Raw genomic sequence first — 11,351 nt, forward strand, 5'->3', positions numbered from 1 at the left:
GTCACTTAATCCGTATGGATGAGGATGATCCAGCCCGGAAAGTCTATAAGGGCAATATCTATGGTAGAAAAAGAAGACGAGGCAGACTCTGGCTAAGATGGAGCGATGGCGTAGGCCAGGACCCCAGACAGCTTTTAGGGATATCGAATTGGTGGACCTCGGCGCAAAACCGGGATGTCCGGAATTCCTTATTAAGGCAGGCCTACACTGGATACCGGTGGTTGCGCCGTTGATGATGATGATGAACATTTTTTGTTAACAATAGGGTCACCTCGTCCAAGGTGTGGCTATCACTACCCACTAACGGTCTTCGTAGGCGAGAGGCTTGGGTCCTGAAGAGCCACATATAGAGATAGGTTGGTTTCCAGAGAGTTACATATATTCCTCATCAGTCTCTCCTGCAGTCCACAGCTCCACCCCTGTTGTTGTATACCAAGGGTACTTTCTGCAAAGATACACATTATTTTGGCATTTTCACAGTGAAATTATCATCATACCAACCACCATCGAGTTTGTTTTGACAATTTCAGACAATTATGTGTATTCATTGGAAACTATCTAAATGCGTTTAATATCAATCTTTTTTTGCTAATTTGAAGTGTTTCGATTATTGGATAAATTCTAATTGAAGATGTCCTCAATGGATGTATCCTTGATTATTCTGTGTCTTGTGTTGTTTAGATTTAGTAACGTGTGTGGCTACGACTACTGCAGTATTGAAAAGAAAGTTTGTAAGAATCAACAGCATATTGCCTGCCACCCGCAACAAATGGTGTGTAGATATTGGAAACCCGGAGATTGCTCGTTCTTTAGAGTCCTTTTTCCATCTCGTGAAGTTTCGCAGTTCTTAATGTCTTTACATATATATATGTTTTATGCCATGGTCTATAAGAGAACTGAACCTTTCAGTTGAAAAAGGGAAAAGAAACTAGTGAAGAACTGAAGAGCAAGTTTTGGATTCTGCCAATGACTACGGCAATTCAAAACGTAATATTAAACATGCATAATGCGGCCCGAAACGATATGGCTTGCGGAACAGCGTCCGATAGGGATGGGCTTAGGTTCCCAGCAGCAGCTTATATGAGAGAGTTGGTAATTTTGAATTAACTTTGAATGTAAAGAACGATCAAGGTATTCACTAATTATTTCGCAAATGCGGCAGAAGTGGGATCGGGAACTTGAATTTACAGCCACGAAAATGGTCCAATCTTGTATTGTTGAACATGATGAATGCCGGGCTACATCGAAGTTTGATAATGTCGGCCAAAATATTGCAGTACATTATGCTTTTCTTGGGGAAAACTTCACGAGTTTGGTCCAGGCCTTAGTACGTGAGTGGTATGACGAGTACCAAGATGCTAGCGTTGAAGATGTGGAAATTGTGAAAGGGTAAGATACTATGTATTAATATTGACTAATATTAAAAAAAATATTTATATTTATAAACATTTACTACTACCTTACCGCCTTATTGACCTATTCTGCTTTGTGCAGTTAACTTTAGATCGTTGTGATCATGAAGTTAATCGCATTATAGTCCTCCTGGTATGCTAGCATTCACCGAAAAAACCTTCCAATGACAATATATCAGCTAGAGTGCACTCTAATTTCGTCCTTTCTTCCAAGAAACTTAGGAATTGTGACAATCTGTTATCTGGATCTTTCGGGATTGCGTTGCACCTCGGACAATGAGTAAATATTGACGATCTTCTCCATGGCCGGGGGTAAACTGGGTAAGATTCTAATTGATCTCCACAAGCTTTCTCTCCAGCCATTTCCCGATGGTAGTGATCCCTGCGCTGTCGTCATCTGCTTATAGATATCTTCCTTTCGACTTTTCCGCTTCTGTTTTTTTCTCAGCAAGTACGAGTCCAGGTGTTAATAGCACTGATTACTTGGCATGAGTGCAGTTCAGCATCCTCGAGATGCTTCGCTACCACAACTACTTCTATGTCGTCGGCTTATTCCGCCACTATGACTTCCTTCGGAACAGGAAGATTAAGTGGCCCAAGTACGGAGCCCTCTGGGATACCCTCGGATACAAAGCACTCCATGGGTCTATCATCGGTGTCATACGAGAGCATCCGATCTTGCAAGTAGTTATCGACAATTGTAGCAGGTGGGGACATCGCCAGGAACCTCTGTATAAGGCTCCAATAGGTCGAGATGAATGCCTTCTTGACGTTCAGTGCCATCACCAATATTTGTTAGTGCTACCCTTTTCTTGAATCGTTTGTTGGCATCAATGGTTGATTTGGCTTTATGGAACCCGTAAATGCCGATTTGGCAAGCCTCTTTATTTTTTAGATTATCCCTTCTAACATTTCATTTATAGTGTATAGAAGACATTTAAACTTATAGAAGGATGGCTCACTCGGAAGTTTACAAGCCTTAAGTAGCAGTATAAGCTTTTCCTTCCATGCTGTAGGAAGTATCCCCTCGTACATGCACGCTTCGAACAGCTCAGTGAAATGTCCGATCTGGCTTTCGGGATTCCGCCCAGACCCGGAGCTCTGTTGTCATCTATTCTACTGCAGATCTCCAACAGTTCATCCATGGTTACTGGCGGAATTGACGCCACATTCAGAAATCTCTGAAAGATCTCAGCGTCCCTCTCTTGCTGGGGAAATAACCCTTGGATTTTTTTTCAACAAGAGGGTAGGCACGTAATTTTCGGGGGATGACCCGCTTCTGAGTCGTCTCATAACAATTTTATAGGCGGCCCCCACGAGTTTATAATCGTTTCCGAGCGGAGGTCTTTAAAACATTCTCTCTTGCTCTTGTGGCGTAGCAGGATTCGCGGCATTCGAAATTTATTTCGCATGTTGCGAATGCGAGTGGGTAAATGGCACCACCGGCGCTCTCCACGCTTTTTAGAACTCGCCACTGGAGTGGAGAGCTAGCGGTGAGAAAGTGCCGTTGGTTGGAGGCAGAGGGACCGCATGGAGAAGAACCGGTCTCTTCTGCTCCAGCCGTCGTGCACTGTGCACGTAGTCTTTTCAAACCGATCCGACGGGACACACTTCTCTAGAGTTTACCTCCGAAATAACTGTATGTAAATATAATTAAAACTGTTATCAGTATTAATAGAAACAAAGCCGTTTAAAGTGTTCATTTTCATCAGAAATTGATATTGACTCATTCGCTTCTAGACAAACATCGACGTTTGTCCGGTCGGACAGAATTCTTTGCTGGATGGCTTCTTATAGCAGCGCACTTTTTGCATTTGATCGATTGTGGCAGGTTCGATCGAAAGCTGGCCAGTTCACTATCCCACTGGTAGTTGGGTTTTCTACTGGGGAATGTGCATCTCCTAGGCATGGACGCGTTACATGCGGCGAGCTCTTTCCTCAGTTTAGTAGGTTAGCTTAGTCACACTTCCATAAAGGTTTACTTATCCATAGCTTTTTTAGACTCGCCTGACGTCCTCCGTTTTAGGTGTACTCCTCCCTTGACATATGGTTCCCTCCAAAGTTCGAAGATAATTTCTTGGTGATCGCTGTGGGTGTAGTCCTCGCAACCTGTTAGGACATATCACGTACCAGTGTGAGATTAACAAAGGTCAGGTCTACAACTGAACCAGACCCACCTTTACGAGAAGTGTTTGCTTTACCTTCGCTAGCTAGAACTATATCTGACAAAAGTGATTGTCGGGTGCCGAGCCGTTACTAAGGCCGAATATGATTGCCTGTTCTTTGGGCTACCCTTGGATTGCCTTTGGACTCACTTTGGGCTAGAGAAACATTTCGGATGCATGGGGCTGCAACAAGAGGATGCCAAATGTAATAGTCAACATGACTCCATCATGCTCCATGCTCAGCGTCTCTCTGACAATGTTGTTAGGAGGAAGACTCCCCTGTGTTTGCACAAAGCTGCCGACGATAGCCATTTTTCCACAGGATAAAAAGGTGTGATCGGCGTCATCTGTCATTTCATTGTAGAACATACAATCAGGAAAAAAAAGTGAAGCGACGGCGGCTTTACGGTTTCTTACCAGGACAGAGGCAAATCGTCAGACGCTGCCTCACCTCTGCCCTGGGAGCAGCGTGACCGTAGCGGCTCGCAGATGTTGAATGCTCCTTTATATAATTCGTAAAACACGACATGCCTACGAATTATATTGAGCGCAAATCCGCCTTGCTGACCAAAACGAATCAGGATATTGTACCTTCCCAATCTTCCACAGATAAGACTGGAAACCTCCACGTCCACCCAGAAGTTCCGCAAGAAAATAGTCAATCTCACCATGCTTTCGATGTAGCGGATGTGCCGCCCTGCTCATCTGCCTCTAGGCTTATTTTGCCAAAAAAGTTGTTATTGGTTTAGCGTGCGTTCCCATTCGTCAGGGGCAACCACCTCTCTTAAATCTTCTCTTTGCGGCTATAGGATGGCCACGGGAATTACTCATGTTATTACCATCATGACCGGGTCTGAGACAGTGCACGTCTATGCACTTGGGCAAGGCGCTTACGATGCACCTCTTTGTCAAGGGCATTAGCGCCCCAATATTCGCTCTTAGCTGGCAATTCAGCCGCAATCCTGTCCGCTACTGCTTTGATTTGCTCGAAGAAGCTCATCTTCGCATTGAGCGCTAAACCAAGGTATTTTACCAGTGTTGATTTTGTAGTAACTCGCCCATCGATATGGGATGTATGGTTGGGATTCTCTTTCTGGTTAAGGTGGTTACTTCGGTTTTTTTCCAACGCTGAAATCATGAGCAGTTATCCATTCGCTTCCCCGCCGCATCAATATGCCTGCTTTGCCTGTTCAACAGTGCGTGCAACAAGTGTCGCAACGACGCCTGCGTAATCGACCAGGCGCTACTCTTCTGGTATGTCGAGTCTTAGCAGACTATTGTAGCAAGCGTTCCAGAGGTTCATCTCCATTCTCCTCTAGCACTCTAGCTTCTCATAGAACAAGGAACGGTCTCTTAGATAATTCCTCAATATTCGCAAGAGATAGCTCGACACATGGAATCTGCTTTCTAATTTACCTAGCGGAATCGAAGGCAATTCTGACATCAAGTATTATGAGAAGCAGTATCCGCCGAGATCGGTGGCTGTGTGCCTCGGTTCGATGAACTGGATCCACGGCCTCCATAACAGCATCCACCGTGGAACTCTCTACTTTGATCCCGAATTGTCTTGGGACAAATCCCTGGCAGTACCGATTGCTTCAGCGACTCTACTCCTCACGAGCTTTTCGAACATACACAGCGGTCGGTATGCAGACGGCAGCTCAGGGCCTCCTTCTCTGATTAGCACGTGTGTCGCCATCTTCCGGCGACAAGCAAAAATGCCCTCCTTCAGGCAAGCGTTGAACGTCCCGAAAAGCAAGCCTGACCGTTGACGGAACACTAGTCGGGATACTATCAGGACCTGGCGCGTTCTTATTTTTCATGGTGAGAACTGCTTCCTTGAGCTTTGTCATTGTCAAGACGGGACATTCCACGTCACCTTCCGCGCCGTTGCTATGAATCCGTATGGGATGTCTGGGGAATAATGTCCGCACAATGCGGTTTTAGTATGCAAGGTTTCTGCAAACCCCCGACATTCCGGGTGACAAGTTTGTCGCCAAGTCCCAACGGGTCCTCATTTACCTCATTGACTAGGTTCTGGTAGCCGCGAGCTTTGCTTTTATTTACCCCGCTGCAGAGTCTCCTTTTGCTGGTCTATACTCTGCCTTTATAGCGTATGCCGTCTCGCGGCTGTGTAAACGTTGTGCCAAACGGTGAAGCTTATGACACTAGTTTCGTAGGTCGGCAATTTCCGCCGTCCACCAGTATATAGAAGGTTTATCACGGCTGGGGCCCGTCCGGAGCATGAAAGCTTCACAGCCTGTCGGTATCCGGTTCATCACTGAATTTATGATAGTGTTAGTTGCAGCGCTGTCATCCCCTGAAGCGTCCTTCAGCACAACTATGCCTCTTCCAAGAGCTTGTCGAATTTTTCGATATTTACCTTCCACAACGTTCCATGCACAGGGGGAGCGCCGGGTAGGTGCACACCGGCAAGTAGGCTCAACTACTTCGAACGCGAAGTACTGGTGGTCCTTTGTCGAGAAGTTTTCTATAATTCACCACCTGTCCACTAAGGATGCCTGTAATTTCGACTCAAAGGTTATTTTAGGGATGCTTTCTTCGCAGTCTGGGCGCCGAAACTTTGGCGTGAATCCATCATTTAAAACTAGGAGCCTAGTTCTCTTCGCAATTTCATCGGTTTTCCGTTGGATTTTGGTTGAGTCATGCCACATTCAAGACCCCTAGCATTAAAGTCACCTTCTACCAGGATTTTGATTTTTTCGCCGTTAAAGAGTTTCCTCGCATAATGCTTGGCGAATTCCATCACAGCAAATTTTTGTAATCGACCATTCACAGAATCGATACCTACCCGGGCATTGGTTACCTTTGGATATCAACGCTTTATGCCCCCCCCCCTTCTCATTTTTCTGTAAGGCAGTCAAGAGCTTGGATTTTTAGAGAGCACATAGGCTTTTCGCCACTAGCCCTTTGACCGTTTCGTAGAACTTATTCTTGCCGTTTTCCGTATGAAAGACGTATCTGCTCCATTGTCTTTGAGTTTCATCTTGTAGCGGATTTCCGTCGAGTAGAGCCTTCTTCGTTTCCTCGTCTTTTCTATTACTGGTTGTCTATTTGTAGGCTCCTTGTGTTTGGACAGACGGGTCTCCAATGGCGTAGTGTATTCTCTCTTTTCGTCCTTCTATGCCTTTTTTTGGCCCTGGAAACTACTTGGATGAAATCTCCTTCAGGTGCGTCTTCCTTTTTCTACTACCCAGTTCGTTTTGCAGCGGGCTATCCGTGATCCGCTGCTATTCCATCAGCTCGTTTTTGATGCCTTTGCTGACGTTCTTCTGGAGGGACATTTTCAACCGTATACGCTTCACCATTGCCGCGCATTTCCTGCTGAGCCTTTCCTGTTTGGCTCCAGTTAGGAAAGCCAACTGCATTTTCACTCGGTTCATGCCTGAATTAACATGCTCAGGTCTAGCGATTTTCATTGGTTTTCTCCGGTGTGTCCGAATGGCTCAAGTTGTTAGAGCACTGGGCTGTCAGCTGTGAATGAGTACTTACGTCTTATTAGCATTATAGTCCCGGGTGAGCGCAATGCTGACCACATTGCCTCCTACAGTATACTGTAGTGTTCATTATGGTCTTGAATGAGGTGCTCTAATATACTCTAAGGCCCTGAATCAATTTGGATTTGTATTATAATTTTTGTTTAGTACAGGGAACCCCGGGTATTTGATTTGCCGTCCTAGCATTTTGAGCTGCATAATCTTGAAAGGCTTCCTCGTTATTTGGGCATTCCTGTGTCATATCGGATACAGACCTCGATGCCCCTTTCGCTGGACGTTGCACTGAGCGACGCAATTTCGTGCTGCGGCCGAACGGAGTCAGCTCTTTCTTCTTCCTTAACACTTCTATTTCACGTCTATTTATCGGTTTACTGTCTGTCTTTTTTTGCATTGGGAGGTGTAAAGGTTCAAAACCTATCATTGGCTCCTGCGATACGGTTATATGAGACTTTTACTCACTAAAGGCACTTCCTTCTCCTTCGCATACCCCGCGCGACTGACATTTTAGTGTTACGTCACTGAACAGGACCAGTTCAGAACTGGGCTCCTGTTGGTACTTATCATCTTCCTCCGAGGTTCTTCTTTCCTTAGCATATTGTGTTCTCCCTCGTTAGTTTTTGCACAGCCATGATATTCTCGGGTGACAAATGCGACCCGGCGATAATTTCCACTTCCGCCCTGTATGCATCGAATCTCGGGCAGTTAAAAACAAAATGTTACACATCCTTATCATATATCAATCACATCACATGTCGGGCAATATAGGGAGGTGTCACACCCAAAGCGGTAAGAATATGCCCGAATTTTTTCATTGTATATGTTATGTATATGTTGTTTATTTTCTTAGCGGGGCTAAAAATTCTTCTGCCGGTTCATTCTTAAAATGTGGAGCTAGTGGTTCTGTTGGCAACCAACAGTTTTGTATATTCCGGGTGATCATCCCCATTATGTCGATATTTTTAATATAGGTGAACAATTGGGACAGCTTGAAGGGAACATCTTAAGTACATGCATCAGTTCTGCTAGGTCCAGGTCGAAAGCAATGCATGGTAAAACATCCTCCGTCTTAGACTGTTGTTAACAGACAAATGCTTCGAAAGTGTCCAGGCAATATGTTCTAACTTTGTCGAGATATAATATATTTGGGTTCTGCTTTTCGATCAATAATTACATACATCTATATGCTACATTTTTATATTCTTTTCAAGCACACCTGGAATAAGCCACTTTCTCCAGGTAGTCGCTGATCGTGTCACCCATGTAGGATGTGCGTTCGCACGCTGTGAGCAAAAGAAGATGCAACAGGCAAAATATATCTATGCGTGCAACTATTCCTTTTCAAAGGTTTTTGGCCACAAAGTTTATACGAACAGCTCCAATCCGGCCCAGAAGTGTGATTTCGTTAAATCAAAGAAAAGCTCACGTTATAATTGCTTATGCGGTAATATCTATAATTTTTCTGAACTTGAATCCTTTTAACCGTTTTCCATTTTATTTCTAGCGCCTTCTGATTTTTCTTGGTCATCATAGTGGGATCAATTTTACTATACCAGCAATATTCTTGCCAAAAATAAACTCTAAATTAAGTACAGTAATATACTATTTTTTACGTAAGAGTAATAAATGATCGTTCATAAGGTTGACTTAATGAGTTAATTTACTCTAGAAGGCAATGTAGTCAGCTTTGCGCTGGCAGCGAATTATCTCCCTGATCTGATTCAGGTACTCTCATCGAGAACTAAGTCGACTGATATCCGAAATCCAGTCATTATAACAAGTTCCTCTGCCACCAGTGAATCACGATCCCTCGCTATGACAGTACAGCACTCCAACCACCTCAGCCACCGGAACATATTTAAGAGGATCCGGTTTGTACCTAGAAGGTCAGAATATCTAATTAAGCGTGACATCCACATTCAAAGTTTCAGAATTTGCTCTGAAGCGATAATTTTGACCTACTATAACTTTGTTAGTAATAATCTGATTATAGCTAATACATGACTGCGAAACCTCACGATTCTAGGTTTAATTTCAGTGGGCTTTATAGTCAATTACAAATTTACTTGAACAGATATAGATATTCGTATGGAGAGTATTTCGTAGGCTAGGTCAAATGTAGCGGCTCTTCACAATTTTTTGCTGATTTTTCGATACGGTAAGCTCTGAGAGTGGGCTCCACCTCTCGACCTCGCCCTTTTGCCTTAAATATTAAAACTAAGGTCAGCACTAAAAAGCACACACACATCGAGGCCCTTCATTTCATATTCCACATGACTGGCAAAAATAAATTTTACACCCTCCCTCCTTAAGTTCCACACAGAACGATGTAGCTCACGGCATACGTGGACATTCACTGTTGCCGCTTTTCGTCAAATCTAATGTCTAATGAGGAAAGTGCGTGTGATTGACAGACACCTGATTCTAATAAGGCATTGTTTTACATAAAACTCTAAAAAGGGTTTGAAAAAGCTGCATTTATGGTAATATGCAATTAGAAAGCAGAAAAAGGTAGACGGTGTTCTTGGGCCATTTTCCAACCACCACCACCAAATAAGCAAACCCATTACGTCTTGCAGCTTAAATTAAGCTCCTTCTATCGAAATTCTGAATATGGACGGAGAGTTTAAAGTTTAAAGTTTTTCAAAGGATCCGTAAAATTCCGGCCGTTTTCGCAATACCTAGACACCGGAAATTGTACACCATTCCAAAGGTATAATTCTCATCTGTAAAAGTGATCACGAATCAAAACCCATTACGCGAAATTCCTAATATTAACGGTGGTATAAGCGTTTAAAGTTACTCCCAAGATTCCTTCAAATTTCAGCAACTTTGCTGGCACCCAGACCCCTCAAACTATGTACCATTTTCAAGCTCAGACTCTCCCCCGATTGTAGTGACCACGAATTCAGCTTCGTTTTCCGAAATTCTCAGCAAATTTCCTGGCACTCGGGCCCCTAACCTATACACCATTTTGAAGCTCAGACCCTCCCCCGAAAGTAATGATCACGAATTCAGCTTCTTTTTGCGAAATTCTCAGCAAATTTCCTGGCACTCGGACCCTCGAACCTATATACGGCTTTGAAGCTCAGACCCTCCCCCGATAGTAGTGATCATGAATTAATCTCCTTTTTCCGAAATTCTCAATATAAACACAGATATAAGCGTTTTCCCAAGGTTCAGAAATTTTCGTGGCGCCCAGGCCCCCGTCCTATATACATATTGAAGCTCAGGCCCTTCCGCAATAGTAGCGATCACGAAATAAGCTCCTTTTTGCGAATTTCTAAATATTAACGGAGATATAAGCGTTTAAAGTTTTTCCCAAGCTTCCTCCAAATTTCAGAAATTTTCGTGGCACTCAGGCCCCCCTCCTATATACCATTTTGAAGCTCACACCCTCCCCCAATAGTAGTGATCACGAATTAAGCTCCTTTTTGCGAACTTCTCAATATTAACGGAGATATAAGTGTTTAAATTATTTCCCAAGATTCCTCCAAAAATCAGCAATTGTCCTGGCGCTCGGACCCCCTAACTTGTATACCATTTTGAAGCTCAGACCCTCCTCCAATAATGGCGATCACGGATTAAGCTCCTTTTTGTGAAATTCTAAATATTAACAGAGATATAAGCGTTTAAAGTTTTTCCCAAAATTCCTCCAAAAATCAGCGATTTTTCTGCACCCAGACCCCACAACCTATACACCATTTTGAAGCTCACACCCTCCCCCAATAGCAGTGATCACGAATTGAGCTCCTTTTTGCGAAATTCTCAATATTAACGGAGATATAAGCGTTTAAAGTTTTTCCCAAGATTCCTCCAAATTTCAGAAATTTTCCAGGCACCCAGGCCCCTCTCCTATATACCATTTTGAAGCTCACACCCTCCCCCAATAGCAGTGATCACGAATTGAGCTCCTTTTTGCAAAATTCTCAATATTAACGGAGATATAAGCGTTTAAAGTTTTTCCCAAGATTCCTCCAAATTTCAGAAATTTTCCTGGCACCCAGGCCCCTCTCCTATATACCATTTTGAAGCTCACACCCTCCCCCAATAGCAGTGATCACGAATTAAGCTTCTTTTTGCGAAATTCTCAATTTTAAGAGAGATAAAAGCGTTTAAGGTTCCTCCCAAGATTCTCCATAAATCAGCGATTTTTCCCCACCCAGACCCCACAACCTAGATACCATTTTGAAGCTCACACCCTCCCCCAATAGTAGTGATCACGAACTAAGCTCCTTTATGCGAAATTCTCAATATTA

At 43.7% G+C, this 11,351-nt stretch overlaps 1 protein-coding gene across 1 annotated transcript; it reads left to right on the forward strand.

Annotated features, from left to right (window-relative positions):
• Positions 1–527: 527 nt before the first annotated feature.
• On the forward strand, positions 528–8,733 carry LOC119661775 (antigen 5 like allergen Cul n 1-like). The gene is made up of 5 exons (XM_038071251.1): positions 528–772; positions 910–1,092; positions 1,163–1,389; positions 8,304–8,536; positions 8,597–8,733. Exons 1-5 carry the CDS (start codon positions 632–634, stop codon positions 8,623–8,625), a joined length of 813 nt encoding a protein of 270 aa, XP_037927179.1. The 5' UTR covers positions 528–631; the 3' UTR covers positions 8,626–8,733.
• The last annotated feature ends 2,618 nt before the right edge of the window (positions 8,734–11,351 follow it).

This window comes from Hermetia illucens, chromosome 1 (genome assembly GCF_905115235.1).
Source record: "Hermetia illucens chromosome 1, iHerIll2.2.curated.20191125, whole genome shotgun sequence".
NCBI lineage: Eukaryota > Metazoa > Arthropoda > Insecta > Diptera > Stratiomyidae > Hermetia > Hermetia illucens.

What these genes read in the sequence shown, in the direction of transcription:
- LOC119661775 (XM_038071251.1), top strand. Translation starts at nt 632, where the DNA reads ATGTCCTCAATGGATGTATCCTTGATTATTCTGTGTCTTGTGTTGTTT. An exon ending in CAGCTTATATGAGAGAGTTG is followed by an intron (nt 1,093 to 1,162) that starts GTAATTTTGAAT and finishes CAAATGCGGCAG; the next exon opens with AAGTGGGATCGGGAACTTGA. An exon ending in ACGTTATAATTGCTTATGCG is followed by an intron (nt 8,537 to 8,596) that starts GTAATATCTATA and finishes TTTTATTTCTAG; the next exon opens with CGCCTTCTGATTTTTCTTGG.